Genomic DNA, 17,863 nt, shown 5'->3' with positions numbered 1-17,863 from the left:
TACCTTTGCTGTATATTTGCATTTACCAATGTGCTTTTTCCTTTCATAATTTTCATGTTTCTAGTTGTAGCCTATTTTTTTCCACTTAAAGAAGTCCCTTTAACATTTCTTGTAAAGCTTTTTTCATGGTGCTGAATTCTTTTAGCCTTTGTTTGTCTGTAGAACTTTTGATCTCTCCATCAAATCTGAATGAGAGCCTTGCCATATAGAGTATTCTTGGTTGTAGATTTTCCCCTTTCATCACTTTAAATATATTGTTCCACTCCCTTCTGGCCTGCAGAATTTCTGCTGAAAAGTCAGCTGATGGCCTTATGAGAGTTTCCTTGTATGCAACTTGTTGCTTTTCCCTTGATGCTTTTAATATTCTCTCTTTATCTTTAATTTGTGCTATTTTAATTATAGTGTGTCTTGGTGTGTTCCTCTTTGGGTTAATCCTGTATGGGACTCTCTGCACTTCCTGGACTTAGATGTCTGTTTCCTTTCCCAGGTTAGTGAAATTTTCAGCTATTATGTATTCAAATATGTTCTCTGCCCACTTCTCTGTCCCTTGTCCTTCTGGGACCCCTATAATGAGAATGATAGTATGCTTGATGTTTTCTCAGAGGTCTCTTAAACTGTTTTCATTTCTTTTCATTCTGTTTATCTGTTTAGCTTCAGTGATTTCCACTACTCTGTCTTCCAGCTCACTTATCTGTTCCTCTGTATTATCTAATCTACTGTTGATTCCTTTTAATGTATTTTTCATTTCAGTTAATGTATTCTTCACCTCTGTTTTGTTTCCTTTATATTTTCTAACTCTTCCTTAAAAACTTCTATATTCTCACTCTCTTCTTCCAGTCTTCTCCTGAGTTCTTTGAATATCTTTATGATCATTACCTTGAACATTTTACTGGGTAGTTGCCTATCTACTTCATTTAGTTCTTCTGGGTTTTTATCTTGTTCCTTCATCTGGAACATTTTCTTCTGTGTTTTCATTTTGCCATACTTGCTGTTTTTATTTCTATTTATAGAAATAGGTAGGTTGGTCATGTTTCCCAACCTTGAAGAAATGTCCTTTCATGGGAGATGTCCTATGCATCACACAGCACCCTCCCCTCTGGTCACCAAAGCATATATTCTCTAGGGTGCTCCCATGTGGGCTGTGTGGGTCTTTCTGTTGTGGAGGGTTGACTACTGTGGGTGGTCTGGTGGGTGTGGCTGGCCTTTGGTCAAGTTGATTGTCAGGCCTTGCCTTGTTTGTAGGCTGCCAGCTGCTGGTGAGTGCAGCCTGGTCTGGAGGCTACTGGCGGTAGGCCCTGAGTGGTCCCAGGCCTACTGCCAGCCCACTCATGGGTTTGGCTGAGTTCCAGGTGGGTGGTTGCAGGACTGGAGGTCTTGGATCTACTGTTGATCTTCTGATGGGTGGGGCCAGCTCCTGACACAGCTGGTGTGTGGTCCACGGTGCCTTAAAGCTGGTGTTAGTCCCTTGGTGAAAGGGGCTGGATCTGAGGATGGCTGGATGATGGGTCCAAGATGTCTTAGAGATTGTATAGCCTCCTGGTAGGTGAGGCTGGGGCCCAGGGGGTCCTGGGACTAGAGCCAGCCCATTGGTGGGTGGAGCCATGTTCCCCAGTCCCTGGCTGCAGGGCCCTGGATGTCCTGAAGTTGGTATTAGCCCTCTGGTTGGTTGGGCTGGATTCTGGGGCAGCTGGCTGAGGGGCCCAAGGTGTCCTAAAGCTGCTGTTGGCTTGCTGGTGAGCAGGGCTGTGGCCCAGGTGGTCTTGGTGTGGATGCTGGTCTTCTGGTGAATAGCCCAGGTTCTGATACGGCTGCAGGTCTGTGAGGGTCCTGGGGCTGGTGTCCACCAGTGATTAGTGGGGTCATGGCCTCTGGAGTCCCAGGACTGGTACTTGTCCACTGGTGTGTGGGGCTGAGGCCCAGGGTGTCCTGGGGATAGTGCTGTTCCACTGGCTGGTGGATGTGGGTCCCAGGGTCTCTGCCTGCAGAGCCCTTGGGGTTTAGTGCCAGTGCACTGGATCCTGGGCCCTCTGGTGGACAGAACTGGGTCCTGGGGTGGTTGTGGGCTCAAGGGATTTTATGGCAGCCTACCTGCTCATGAGTGGGCTGTGTTTCCACTCATCTAGTTACTTGCCCCAAGTAGTCTCAGACTAGTACTGACAGCCTGGTGGGTGGGGCTTGGTCCTGGAACTAATAATCTAGAAGTAGAATTCCAAAATGGTGCTTGCCAGCTCTAGTATGCACGTGGTAGAGCAAGCTCCCCCAGATGGCTGCCAGCAGTGTCTATGTCTCCAGTTGCCTCCTGAAGGCTCTCCAAGATCAGCAGGTGGGTCTGACCCAGGCTTCTTTTAAATTACTGCTTCTGCCCTAGGTCCTGGAGCATGCAAAATTTTGTATACATCTTTTAGGAGTGGGGTCTTTACTTCCAGCAGCCCTCTGGTTCTCCTGAAAGTAAGCCCCACTGGCTTTTTAAGGCCAAATATTCTAGGGGCTTATTTTTCCTGTTCAGGGCTCCTGGGCCAGGAAGCCCAGTGTGGGTATCAGACTCCCTGTTCCTTGGGGAGAACCTCTGAAATTGTAATTATCCTTCCATTTGTGGGTTGCTTACCCAGGGATATGGGTCTTGACTCCTACCCATCTTGTCGTGGTTCCTTCTTTACATCTTTTCTGCTATTCATGTGGTTTTTCTCATCAATAGTTTCTCTGTAAGTAGTTGTAATTTTGATTTACCCATGGGAGAAGGTGAGTTCAGTGTCTTCCTACTGCATAATATTGTCCACTCCCCTTTAACTACTCTATAAGTTAGTAATCAATAAAAAACAAAATAAAACAAAACTACAGATTAGAAGAAATAAATTTAGGTCTTAACATACTTGTATTAGTCTTTATCAAAGTTCTGAGTCAGTTCATTTGATAAAATGATCGCTGGTGCCTACTTTTGTACTTAGGTGGGGGAGCCATAAAAAATCACATGAAGGAACTTGACAAACGTGTCTAAAGCAGGACCTCAGAAGAAACAACTGAAACCTTCCTTCCTTGGCATTAATTTTTCTAATATGAGTAAGACACGGCCTCACAGCAGAATGGCAAAACTCTGAAAGCTTTATATCAAAGAACAAAAAGGGAGCATGAAAAAATATAAACTAGAGCTTGGAAAAATGCCACAAACTATGAATAGATGAAATTGGGGTAAACAATGTGAATTTCATTGGAAAGCACTTGAAAAAAAGCTCAGTGAGAGAGAGCCAAAAATTCATTTCCTGTGATATCTACATTTAAAGGAGAGAGTAATTAGCTTAAGAAATCACCTATCAGGGAAGGATGACAGAACACCTTACTTTTCTCGAGTGACCTCCAGAAAAGACCAAGTTCTCTCCAGCGTCAATCCTCTGATTCCCCCAGTGGAGCCAGGGGTTCTTGTCATCCTTTTATCTGCAGGAAATGATGTACTCCTAATCACATGGTAGGCAGGGGAGAGGTTTGAAACCTAGACTGGCAGTCATCAAAGCCATGGCAGGGCTCTTCAAAATAAATGTCTAGAGGAGCGGTAATTTAAAAAAAGATTTCACGCTAACTAGAGACCTGAAAAAGCCTTCTAAATCCTGCCTACCAACTATTTAGATCATTGGCTTTCTCATTTAAGAGAACTTCAGAAAATTAAGGAGGTAAAAGCCACACTCAAATACTGTTGCAGCTTTACTTTTGGAAAAATCAATCTTGCTGTAAACTTTCATGTTCCATGGGATGATCCAATCAATAATTTAATAACAACAGTAATAAAAACAGAGCAATCAGCTCTACTTGGATGTTCACAATCCAAGGAGTAATGGCATTCTGGCTTTGATGCCTTCTGTTATTGTTTACATAGCAAGTGAGACTAATATTAACAGCCTTTGGAAAGATGCCCTTTCATATTTGATGCTGAGGTCATCTGGTTCAAATAGAAAACCTTGAGAAAAGTGTGTCTGTCTCCCCTAGAGGCTGTCATTTATTATTTAAACATTGAGAGTCCCTTCGTCGTCCTTGCTGGATCTGTATGTCATAGCTACCCTGATACACATCCAGCCCAGCCAGCTGCTCTTTGATCAGCCCTTTGGATGGATCTACAGCTGCCTCACTTAGACGTGGGATCACCAGGCCTCTCTGTGCCCTAATGCCATTCCCCTCTGGTGCATGTGAATGTCATATGATAAATGGGACTTTCTCTCTAGATGGAGACCAGAGACATCTCTCACCTGCTCACCAATGCCTGCATATCTGGTATCAAAAGCAGCCTTGCAGAACACCTCCTACTGTAAAAATCAATATGATGTCCAAAATGTGTATATCCTACAGTGTCCCTGTGTGTGTTTTGTGTTTTTCCATTTGAACAGCAAATATGATCCCAACATCTGCATTAGGAAGTATTAGTAAATTGAGACTTGCTTGCTGAAGTTTTACTTAGTCATGATTCTAAGAATGCCCAAGGCAGGACCTTGCACACGGCGGTGGGAAACGGGTGTGCTCACATAATGAAATAATGATGCTGAATGACTTTCATTATTATTATTAGTCTTCTGGTGGGTAATATTTAGGGTACTTGCCAAATTATAGAACTATTCCTTTATCAGCTTTGTCCCACTTTTATACCTTGTCACCTGAAGCAGAATTCCTTTTTTTTTTTTTTTTTGAAGACGTCAAAATTTATTTGACTAGTCTCCTATTGATAGATGTTTTGGAGCAGAAGTCTTAAAATGTGATAAAGGTACATACACTGGAGGACGAGGAAGAAACAATTTCTCTATTTGTTCAACCAAATGGCTAAATGCACTGTGACCAAGGCTGGGAATCTAAAAATACTCGTTTTTATAATAGTTGCTTCAATTTACATCAAAGTAACATCTAAAGTTACATTAAGCCCTTGGCGGTGTCATCCCAGCCATCTAACCCCCCCACCCCACCCCACACCAAGTAGTCAGATGCCAACGGCGACCGGGGACTGGCAAGAAGTTTGATAGCTGTGGGGCTGGGTATTGCAGCTCTTGGATTTTCAGGTCATTGTGCATTTCAGATCTGGAAACCTCTAGGACAAGTAATCACAGAAACTGCAAAGAAGATTTCAACTCCTAGCTTTTCACCCTACTATAAAGGAGGATTTGAACATAAAATGAATAGGTGAGAAGTGAGTCTTATTTTGGGTGTAAGCCCATCTGCCAGCAAGGCCAAGATTAGAGCAGCTCACAGGAGAATCATGATTTTGAATCACCCAGATAAAGGTGGATCTCCTTACTTAGCAACCAAAATTAAGGAAGCAAAAGACTTGCTAGAAGCAACCACCAAACATTGACTGATGCTCAAGGACCACTCTGAAGGAGAAAAAGGGGGAACCTTATAAAAAATGTCCTGCAAGTTAATCTAAACCATGGCCTTCATAATTTTCATACATGTACTGACCACAATCATTTCTTCCACTACTAAGCTATATAATAATAAAAGATGAACAATCAAAAAAAGTTACATTAAGCGTGAACACACCCATGGGAGGGATTAAAATAAAACATTTATAAAAGGCAATCAGTTGCCAACATGATACAGTGAAAAGACTTCATGCTCCAAGTCTTGGATCAGGTCCTGGGTGCAAATGTTCTAGGCTGGGAGATCTTGGGCAAGTCACTGCATGTCTCTAAGCCTGTGTCCTCATCTGTCAACCTCACAGGTCTGCCATGAGGAGTAAATGTGACAATGAATTTGGAGACCACTTTGTCAGTGCTATTCCAGTGTTCTTATTTTAAAGTTTATTGCTTTTAGAGCTATATGAATTGGGTGTTGAGACATTTAAAAATTCTTCAGCATATATGGTGGGGTTCAGAGAGCCCTGATTCACATGATGCTAATTTGCAAATGTCAGCCACACCCAGCTATGGAGTTGCTTGGGGAGTCTGTGGCAACAAGAACTGCCTTCCCCACAAGCTGTGGCTGCTGCTGCTGCTTGGGCTTCCTCTCCTCCTCCTTCCATTTCTCTTCAGAACTCCACCGCCATCCCCTGCCAGTAGCTGAGACTGTAACTTCGGGCACAAGGTAGATTAAATACACTTTTGTAGTTGGCTTTTATAGTTAAGCACCAAACATAATTAAGCTTACATGTGAAAAAGTCTTGCAATTTACAAAGGACTGACAAAAAAATACATTTTTGAAGATCGGTATATTTGGAAATTGAGGACTGCTCTGGGCAATATTTTTTTTATGTGTAGACCTGGCATAATTTTTCTCTAAATTAGATAAGGGACATTTGCAGCTAAAGGCAATACTCTGGCTAATGTTTAATATTCATGAGCAGGTAGTAAAGTCATGAACCGTGATTCTCTTTATATGTCTACTGCCAATGCTTAACCAAATCAGGAATGGAGCTTCCTTGATCTGATAAAAGTTATCTACAAAACAACCTACAGATGTATATGGTGAAATACTGACATATTCCCCTAAGTTGAGAACAAGACAAGGAGGTCCACTCACACCACATCTATTCAACATTGTACAGGAGGTCCCAGACAGTAGAGAAAAATCAAGAGAAGTATAAAGAAAAGTTATAAAGATGAGAAAGGAAGAACTAGAGATGTCTTGGTAGATGGTGGTTCTGTACATAGAAAATTCAGTGTAATTCACATGATGAAACTTTCTAAGGAGCTGAAAAATATTATACACAAGAAAAATGTTATATATTTTGATCTAGGTAGTGGTTACACAGGTATATACTCATGTAAAACTACTCAGCTGTACACTTAAGATTTATGAATTTTACTTTACATAAATTATATCTCAAAATTAGCTCTAAAGCTTTAAAAATAATTTACATTTATCTATAACCACTGATGGTTTTAAAACACATCTGCAAATTATGACACCCATCCCTTCAAAATGTAGAGCTTAATTTCCTTCCCCTTGAATGCTGGCTGGACTTAGTGACTCACTTCTAATGAATAGAAGTGATGTTATGTGACTACTGAGACTGGGTCATAAACAGGATATAACCTCCACCTCCCACATCACATTTGCTCTGTGGGAAACCTGCCACCATGTCATGGACGTATTCAACCAGACTTGTGGAGAAGTACACATGGTAGAGACCTGAGGCTTGGTATCCACAACCAGTACTGGCTGCCAGCCATGTGGATAGGCCAATATGCATGTAGATCTTCCAGCTCATCAAGCTATCAGATCCTGGCAGCCCTTACCTACTATGACCTTGTGAGAGACGTGGATCCAGAACCACCCTAAGTTCTTGCCTCACAAAAACTTTATTGCTGTTTTAAGTCAGTAAATTTTGGAGTAATTTGTTACACAGCAGTAGATAATATCTGTGCTCAGGGTCAGTGGTTATGTTTCAGTAGAATACTTCATGATTATAAGTGATTGAAATGTCTGAGGTTCTTTATATCATATATTCTAATCTGAAAAACCAGTTTTGAGTGCTGTGTATAAGGCATTACTTAAAATAAATATGTAGGCCTGAAAACAAAAATGCAAGTAAAATTAATTACCTAGAAAGTTGTCCCTTTCTACTTTTGGACCCAAAATGAATATAGTCTCTGCATATTCAGAATAGGTTTTCTGTAACTATGGTGGGTGATGTTAGAACAAACTACTGAGTAAGAATGAGAGAATCATAATAAAGTTACTCTCTGGGGAATTTTTCCATAGTAGCAATCCAAGACACAAAGACTGAGGACGTCTCTTGTCAAAGTGGCAGCGAACAAAGTGACAGAAGAATAAGAAGGAACCTGCCCCTACTCTAGCAACAGCTCTTAGCATCTAACTAGTTCCATGTTGGTCTCATTCCACTAATTTTGTTTTTCTAAACTAGATTACAAGTCCCTACAAATCATCTTCTTGTTTATGGTTTTTTTGTTTGTTTGTTTGTTTTTTTGCGGTACGCGGGCCTCTCACTGTTGTGGCCTCTCCCGTTGCGGAGCACAGGCTCCGGATGCGCAGGCTCAGCGGCCATGGCTCACGGGCCCAGCCGCTCCACGGCATGTGGGATCTTCCCGGACCGGGGCACGAACCCGTGTCCCCTGCATCGGCAGGCGGACTCTCAACCACTGCACCACCAGGGAAGCCCTATGCTTTTTTTAATATCATATTTTAAAATTGAAGTATAGTTGATGTACAATATTATATAAGATACAAATGTACAATATAGTGATTCCTGTTTATGCTTTTGAAGCACCAAAAAGTCAAGTTGGTACTCACCCAAGGATGAATGTCTGGTTAGGATGGTGTCCCCATCACCACGGCTGCCTGTGCTCACCGGGCACGTTCAACTTTTGGAGTGACGGTGTTGTTGCTACCAGACACAAATCCTCCTACACGCACTGAATGACCATACATAGACACTTACAGCAATCCGTTTTGCTTAATACTCAGTGCACTAAGATAAATTTAATTCCCAACACAATGCCATGCTTTGAAGCCCGAAGGTTTCTTTTTCAGATCAGCCCTTTCAGTATTAGCAGAGAGAAATCTGCTGATGTGCTTTCAAATCAGTGTGCTATTCTCCAATTCTGCTTTGTAGCATTTCCATTCAGTCCATGGTTTCCATAGTAAGTTTGTTAAATGAGCTCTTCAAGATACATTGTCATGAATAATTTTAAGAGTAAAATGGTTTATTTAATCTATAAGTGCTGGTAAGTAAGCACCTGGTTATGGAAATGCAAGATTTTCCCTTCAAAAAAATCAGTATTTCTCCAAAACCACTAGTGGTTTTCTCAGGGCATCAATTTTCTCTGAAAAAGTAAGAAAAGTTAAAGGACAGGAATAGCTACCTGAATAACCAGGGTCTTCCTGTGCCTCTGAGTTGTTATCTCTGACCACAGGTATGTTCTTGATGCCTTTTATACACAGTTTCCTTGTGTGAAGCCCTTATGTTAAAAAAAATAACACACACCTGAGGGGAAAAATGAGCATGTATGGATGGTAAAATGCAGACACCAGTGGAAACTATTCTTAAGCTGACAGTTAAAATTCAACAACAATTCAAGTAATACAAAAGCAGAATGTTTTTATGTTAGGAGAGAGGATTTTGTAAGTAAGGATCAGAGTGAAAATCAATACTAAATGATAACAATAATAACGATGATGATGATGATGACAATGATGAAGATTATGTTGATTTTAAAAAATCATGAAAACAACATAAAACCCTTTCCCTCTGTCCCCATACTGTTTGAAGTCTTTTAGTTGGAAGGTGAGACCACTGAAGTAAGAGATGAAGGAGCCTGGAAAGATTTCTTTTTTAAACAAAGGAGCTTTGTTTAAAAAAGAAATCCTAAGATGGAGGTAGATAATAAAAGTTTGGGGGACGTGTGCATGCACTGCTGAGTGGATAAAGCTAAGTTACCTACATTCTGCTCCTGTTGGATTTTTGATGGTTAACATGAAAAAAAAAGAGCTGTGGCCAAGGGGAGAAGAGGTAAGGGTCATACGGAGCTCAGGGGAACATGTGGCAGAGGTGATGAAAAGCAAATTCATAGACATGAAAAAGGAAAACCTAACGGGGAGATGGCACATGCAGACAGAGGGATATTTCTGGTTACTGGAATCTTTGGCTCAGCAGGGCCAAGTATGGTGGCAAGGGGACAGGTGTCAGAAGGTTTTGGTCCATGACCTCATGACAGGCACCTCTCTCCCTTTCATCACCTCCTCAGCCAAGAGCCCACAGGGTTATCTAAGCACGCTCTGATCCTGCAGTGGGAGCATTACGCATTTTGTTCTCACTTTGATCTAAGAGATTAGTGTGTTTTTCACCATGTTCTCTGTGAAGAGGGTGGGAACAAGCAGGATTTAGAGGAAACTTAATGGACCCAGCCTACCAGAAGCTATGCTTAGAGGCAGAGGGCATTCTAGTTTTTCCCAAAGATTAAGTGAAACTTTGCAAATGCCAGGACAGGAACCAGCTTCAAGACTGTGTCTGCATGAAGACATACTCTACAGTGGAGACAGAGCCTGGAGATAGCTCATGGACCCAGGGCTTTTAAGGTTTTGTGTGTTACCAAGCAGTCTTGATCATCGTGTGATACCTCCAGACTTTTGATCAGCCAGGGGGTCAGAACACACTTAATGAATAACCACAGAGTATGCAATCAAGTGGTAAAGTAAGTTCAAGCACATCAAAGGGCCTTATAATCACAGGCCACATTTCTTTCTACTTTCCATGGCTTCACTCATGGTGCAAAGTGACCAGAAGAACTTTATTTATACCATTTCTAGGGTGCTGTGGGAATAGAAGTTGCCTTAAGAAAATGCAGTAATTAATGACATATTGGAGTAGTTAATGACAAAATGGAGTAACAAAAGCAAGGGTTTAGGCATCAAAACCATGTGCTAAATCTGGCCTGGCTCCTGTTGGACCAGCTGCTTGACCTCTAAGTGTTTTCCCCTCATCTGTAAAATTAGAATGCTGTTGTTGATGTTGCTTCCTAAGAGCTCTTGGTGTTATGAATACACCATAAAGTGTGAAGGGTCACGTAAATGTCAGCTGTCCTTGCTATAACTCAGTGTTGTCATCCTTGGTCTCATGAAATCTCAGATCTACCCTGTCTGGCCCATAGCATGGCCTTCTTGGAGTTGAGTGTGACAAGTTCTCCATGAACTTGGTGGCTGCAGACATACCTCAGGTTCCAGGAAAAACCATCTTCAGAACCCACTATCAGCCCCAATGAGAGGTGGGGACTTCTTTGCAGATGTGGTGGGGCAGCATCTTGTTGGGTATCTTGCAGGCTTAGGCAAAATAGGCTCTACTTTACATTAGTTTTTGGAAATTACAAACTGCTTCAGAGGTCTGAGTGTCAATAGTTGTGAAACCTTGATGCATAGAATCGAAGGAAAACCTACTATTTAAAGACTATCACATGATATCGCTTGTATGTGGAATCTAAAAAAAATGGTACAAATGAACTTATTTACAAAACAGAAATAGAGTCACTGATGTAAAGAAACAAACTTACGTTTACCAGGGGAAAAGGGGGGAGGGATAAACTGGGAGATTGGGATTGACATATACACACTACTCTATATAAAATAGGTAACTAATAAGGACCTACAGTACAGGGCAGGGAACTCTACTCAGTACTCTGTAATGACCTACATGGGGAAAAAAATCTAAAAAGGAGTGGATATATGTATATGTATAACTGATTCACTTTGCTGTACAGCAGAAACTAACACAACATTGTAAATCAACTATACTCCAATAAAAATTAAAAAAACAAATATCTCATAGAAAAATTATTAAAATTTTTTAACAGAAAAATAAATATAGGGCTTCCCTGGTGGCACAGTGGTTGAGAGTCAGCCTGCCGATGCAGGGGACACGGGTTCGAGGCCCAGTCCGGGAAGATCCCGCATGTCACGGAGCGGCTGGGCCCGTGAGCCATGGCCGCTGAGCCTGTGCATCCGGAGCCTGTGCTCCGCAACGGGAGAGGCCACAGCAGTAAGAGATCTGCATACTTCAAAAAATAATAATAATAATAAATATATATATATATATTCAATGAATATAAGAAATAAAGACTATCAGGTGTTTCCTCTTTTATGAGAGATAAAGTCTGCATTAATAATTCTTCTATTTGAGAAAAAGATTAAAATAAAAACCCTCATTATTGATTTTATTTTTTCAAAGGTGAAGTCAAGATCCTGCTCTCGAATGGAGTTCAAGGCAATGCAGAACTGCATAGTTTTCTACAATAAAGTCAAAGATGGTTTCCACTAAAGGTAGAATTGCATTGCTTTGTTTATTCATTTAACTAGGATGCACTGAGCTCCCACTGTGTAGCTAACATTCCTCTATGCCCTGAGTGTTGCCCTCAAGGAGCTCATAGTCTAGTGAGAAAGAACAGACACTAATGAAACAAGCATATAACTCAGGGGTCCCCAATCCCCAGTCCTTAGCCTGTTAGGAACCTGGCCGCACAGCAGGAGGTGAGCAGCAGGTGAGCGAGTGAAGCTTTATCTGCTGCTCCCCATCACTCCCCATCGCTCGCATTACCACCTGAACCATCCCTCACCCCAGCCCGTGGAAAAATTGTCTTCCACGAAACCAGTCCCTAGTGCCAAAAAGGTTGGACAGCTGATATAACTCATACTGGGTGCTGTGCATTCAAGGGGAATGTATGACTTGTGATGGACCTGGTCTTGAAAGGCTTCCCTGAATAAATGCAAGATGAGTCAGACTTTATAGTCCAAAGGGATAAGGTGCTCACTTCAGCAGCACATAGACTAAAATTGGAAAAATACAATTAGCATGGCCCCTGTGCAAGGATGACACACAAATTTGTGAAGTGTTCCATATTTTTGCACAACAATGTGAAAGTGCTTAATGTTACTGAAGTGTATATTTAAATTAGTTAAAATGGTAAATTTTATGTTATGTATATTTTACCACAATAAAAAAAAGGGGAATGGTATTGGGATGGTTCCATTGCAGACAGAGGGAACAGCAGGTACAAATGTCTTGTGGGAAGAGGGAGCATGGATGAGAGGAAAGCCAGCAGGGCTGGTTTGTCAAGATTTGGAGGATGTTCTATGGCCTGAGATGAGGAGTCACAGGCAGAGGCCAGACCACCACAAACCTGGATACTGATCTTTGTCCTGAGATCAGTGGGAAATTGTTGAAGAGCTTCCATAAGGGCAGCAATAGAATTGTGTTTTTAAAAATTACCATGTACTAGGGTAGACAGTGGGTAGAGGGGCAGTGGATGTGGCTGACCAGTTGGGAAGGTGTCAGGGTCCTTCAGAAGACAGATGGGTGTTGCTTGGACTAAGGTGTTGAGGTTGAGTTGGAGCAAAGTGGATAGATTTGAGCAAAGTCAGAGGGCCAATGGCTGAACTTGTTGAAAGTTTGCTTTGGGGGTGAGGGGAGGAACCAGTCAAGAAAGATCTCCATGTTTCCAGTTGGATGGTGGTTCCAGTGACTGGGACAGGAAGCACAGAGAGAAGGAGTTTGGAGAGGTGGATCATGATTCTTGTTTTGGACATGCTGAGTTTGTGAGCCTCAGGAAGTTTACAGCTGTCAGTGCAGGGGAACCTACACATGGGGCATTGGTGCTGGGTTAACTGAGGCCCACACTAATTTCTGGTAGAGTTTCTGGTGATGCTACCTGGCTCACAGCACAACTTGTTCTCTGAGGCATGTTTGTCATGGGACATGTGAGGACTCAGGACCACTCCCAAGAGAGAAAACAGAAGGAACACCCAGTCTGCTCCACTGGGCAGTTGACAAAAACAATTTTTTCTTCTTCTGAAAAGCTGCTAATCTTGACTAAACCATACATGGTGTGGATGGTAGATAAAATGTGGCTGGATGTATGCAGCTGGGATGGCATCTATGTGTCCACCTCCAGTCTTTTAGACCCAAGGGTGAGCAGTCCTCAGAGTGCTTCTGAAACATCAAGCATAAAAGGCAGGTAACGTGTGCTGACTAATTGAAGCTAAATGTCATGTTCAGTCACAGGGCTTGATAGTCTCTGGAACATCTGCCTTTTCATTTGATAATTTTGGAAAATCAAAAACATCCACCCAAGGCAAAGGTAGCATTGTATTTTTGAGCTTCTCTCCTCCCTGCCTTGAGCTTCTCTGAAATGCCTACCACTGTTCCAGTCCCATCTGAGGTAACCTCAATCTTTATTCACACCCCACCAATGAAAGATGTGTAAAGGCTTCAAGTGAACAATCAAATGTCAAGAAAACAACATTTTAAAAGACTCTAGCTTTAGGACATACCATCTAGGCAACTAAGCATGTAATAAATGCCTGCAATTTGTTACACATGCCTCAAGAAGTAAACTCTGGCTAGATTGAATGGCAACTTTTAATCATGATCACAGACTGAGTTCTCTCACAGTGTATAAAGGTGTACAGGTCAAATTTTGGGGTAAGTTCAGAAATTTACTGCTCTGGAATTGGCTAGTCATAGTCAATTTAAAAGTGGATACAAGTATGCAACAAACCCCCAGGTCTGATGGAAACTTGTTAATCTACAAAGGTCAACCTAGATGACCTTTGATGTATCCTCAAGAAATTACAGTATGATGTGAATAAGGCTACATATAAACAAATGTTACAAGTACAATACATTTAAGGAAAACATTCTTTTATGAAAATAGAAGGGTGATAGTACACCTGGAGTGCAAGAAAAAGGGGGAAAAATGAGAATGTATGGGGTTATGGGATTTTGCCACTGTTCTGATTCCATAGTCACTAAGCACCATTCTCTTGTTAATTTGGCCCTGAATGTTGGCTTTGCTTTGCAGGTGGAAGCATTCACCAAAAAGTTGGTACAATGATTTTGAATCACCTAATCAAAATATTCCTAGTCGCAAATTACTATACTGTTATTCAGATTTATATCATCTTTTGGATAAGTTTGGTTGGTGCTAATCTGTTCCATAGCCTCCAAACTGCTTTGATCCTCCTCAGGAGCCCACAGTCTGTGTGGTGGTGAGACACTTTAGACTTGCCAGTTAACAGTTTAAATGGAATATTTTGAATTTGAGCATTTGGTCTGTTCAAAGTCCCATTGGATATCAGGACTGGTTTAAATATTCTCTTATGTACGGCTCTTAGACAAAAGCTCAGTCTTTGGGATGTCACCAACCTGTTTTTCCCCTTCTACAGCATGGTGTCCCAGAGTATGAAGTTTGTTATTTATAATAAAGAGTTTGCCTGGCCTTTGTCTTTGGTTCCTGGGAGGGAGACTAAATCCTAGGAATTTCCTGAATAATAAGAGTGTCTTTGTTATTCATGAGCCTCTGGGATCACACCAGAGTTTATCCTAACAATATAACTCAGAATGGAGGTTGGTCACCAGAAAGACCAGCCATGTAATTAGAGGGTTGAGGTTTTGAGCCAGTCTGACCTCCAGGGAGGGAAGAAGAGCTGGAGATTGAGTTCAATCATGTGGCCAAGGACTCTACCAATCATGGCTACATAATAAAATCCCAATAAATACTCTGGTCATTGAAGCTTGGTGAAGCTTCCTGGTTGCTGAACACATTAACGCGCTGGGAGGGTGATGAACACTGATTCCACAGGGAAAGGGCATGGAAGCTTTGTGTTCATAACACTTCCAGATCTTGCCCTATGTATGTTTTCTTTTTACTGGTCCTGATTTGAATCCTTTGTAATAAAACCATATTTATAAGGATAGAACTTTCCAAAGTTCTGTGAGTCATTCCAGTGAATTATTGAAACTAAGGGGACTCATGGGGACGTCCTGGACTTGTAGCCATTTGGTCAGAAGTACAGGTGGCCTGGGAATCCCTGAACTTGTGGCTGGCATCTCAAAGGGGGACAGTCTTGTTGGGGACCTGTGGAGTCTGATGCTAACTCTGGGTGTTTGCATCAGCATTGAATTGTATTGCCTTATACAAAGGCTGTACTCATGGCACAAGAAGAGATATATCTGTCCTGCCCTGGTGTCCTTGGAATTCTTGCTGGGCCACATCCCCCAGGTAAGATTAGTTTCTCTTAATTCATTTATTCCATGTCTTTTATCTCTAGAGGCACCTGTGTCTTGGTAAAGAATCATCAATGTATAAGCTGGCATTTTTGGTTATTGTTATACCAGTGAAACAGCTTGTAACTGTTCTTTCCTACATAGTTAAAAAGTCGCAATTTCTTGGGAGGTCTGAAAATCATATTTTCAACAACTGGTGGTAGTGCATCCAGTATATGGGCTTTATCCCAAATGATGTTGAGCCAATTGATGTCAGTGCCGTTCTCTGAAAAACTAATTCCAGGATTAAACATTGAAGGGGACAAAAGGAACTACTCATGAACGTGGAAGCTCTGCTGCCTTAAGGAAAACTCACCCAGAGGAGACAGAGTTGGAGACCAACCACTCCCACCATTATTCATCTCAGCCTGCTACACAAAATCCCTGGATCATGGGGTCTGCTGAAGGACCTTCTGCTCCACCTCTGGGGTATCTTGTGTTCTCTTGGTAACCACAGATGCTCCTCTGGCAGCAGCTGCCATCATCCACTTCAACACTAGTGCAGGTTCCTCATCCCTGGCTACAGGTTAGAATTACCAGGGGAGGTTTGATAAAATGCCACAGCTGTACTTATCTTCAGAAATTCTTGACTACCAAGGTGAGGTAGTTCTCCTAGGCTCTGCTCATCATGGCCTCACAAGGCATAGCACTTGCCTGCAGTCTTCTGGCTTGCTTAACACCAGAGAGAAAAGACCTCTCCCTAACTGTGTCTCCCAATTCACTCTTGGACCAGGTACATTCTGTCTCACTCTTAGTTTTTATACCTAGAAAGAAAGTTGTCAGCTTGAAATGCTTCATCTAGTTTTTCAGTTCCAATTACATATCTCTAAACTAATATCAACAAAACCCAAAACTACCTTATTTAATGAGAACTTACACTGTGCTAAGGGTTTTACATGCATTTTCTTTTTCTTAGCCTTTTTATTGTGAAATATGACATATACAGAAAATGTTTATCAAACATAAATATACATCCAAGAGAATTATCACAAAGCCAACACTCTTTCTCATTACACCCTCATTCCCCATCAAAAGTAGCCTCCACCCTGACATTTAAGGTAATCACTTCCCTGTTCTTTTTGATTGTCCAACACCAAATACGCATCTCCAAATTTGGGTTTTATTCTGCAGTTTGTCAATTTCACACACATGGAATCTCACTTATGTGTTTGTGTCTAGCTTCTTTTGCTCAGTTATCACTTTTGAGATTCATCCATCTTGCTGTATGTAGCTGTAATTCATTCATTTCCATTGCTATATAATATTTCATTACATTAAAAAATCCTCTTATCCACTCTTTTGTTAGCATCTGAAGCAATTCCTGATTATGGTCATTTTAACAATGCTGCTATGAATATTCTTGCATGCGCCTTCTGATGCACACATATTAGTTCTCATGTTAGCTGTCCTGATGAGTGTGTATGACAGCCCACCATTGTTTTGCTTTGCATTTCCCAATACAGCGAGGTTGAACACCCTTCCTCCTATATCTTCATTGACCACCTAGACATCTTCCCCTGAAAAGTGGCTGTTAGTTCATTTGCTCATTCTTCCGATGGGTTATCTACTCATCTCTTATGATTCTCAGAACATTCTGGATGCAAGCCTTCTCTGTTATAAATGACAAAACACCCCCTTCACTTCAAAGCCTGACTCCTCATTCTCCCAAATGATATACCCAGATGAATGGAGGTTTCAATTTTAAAGTAGACCATGTACATTTTCTCATGTGATCCTTCTAAAATTTATGTGAAGTAGAATTATTTCCCCCACCCTGAGGGTGAGGAAACTAATGCTTATGGAGGTTCACTAACATGCCTAGTAATTGGTAGACCTGAGATTACCTCCCATGTCTGTCTGACTCCAAAGCCCATACACTTGACCCCTTGGCTCTACTAATAACAACTTTGTCACAGTCCCAGCAAGCAACACTTGAAAACCAGACTTGCAGGTTTCTGTTCCCTTTGTTAATCACTCTCCCAATCATGAGAGATGCCCATTAACATTTGACAGTTAATTATTAAATATTTACTTTAAAATACTGAGAATTTAATCCTGGGAAGAGTCTTGGAATATAAGTATATTCAGACCACACTTGGTAAAAAGTTAGCTCCAGTTAACCACTCTTATTTATTTATTTTTTTTGTGGTACACGGGCCTCTCACTGTTGTGGCCTCTCCCGTTGCGGAGCACAGGCTCCAGACACGCAGGCTCAGTGGCCATGGCTCACGGGCTTAGGCGCTCCGCGGCATGTGGGATCTTCCCGGACCGGGGCACGAACCCGTGTCCCTTGCATCGTCAGGCGGACTCTCAACCACTGTGGCACCAGGGAAGCCCTAA

The 17,863-nt window shown here is 41.8% G+C and overlaps 1 protein-coding gene across 1 annotated transcript; it reads left to right on the top strand.

The window, feature by feature from the left end:
* Window positions 1-2,214: 2,214 nt before the first annotated feature.
* On the top strand, window positions 2,215-5,477 carry LOC309801768 (dnaJ homolog subfamily C member 15-like; the record flags this gene model as incomplete). Its single annotated transcript, XM_082616704.1, is given in 4 exon segments — window positions 2,215-2,323; window positions 2,507-2,574; window positions 4,952-5,152; window positions 5,156-5,477. Coding segments are annotated over 4 exon segments (546 nt in total). The 3' UTR covers window positions 5,324-5,477.
* Window positions 5,478-17,863: the final 12,386 nt, after the last annotated feature.

The sequence above is a fragment of the Mesoplodon mirus genome, assembly GCF_964341445.2.
Source record: "Mesoplodon mirus genome assembly, chromosome: 1".
NCBI lineage: Eukaryota > Metazoa > Chordata > Mammalia > Artiodactyla > Ziphiidae > Mesoplodon > Mesoplodon mirus.
Note: the sequence above shows the minus strand (reverse complement) of the source record. Positions and strands in the feature narration are given on the sequence as shown.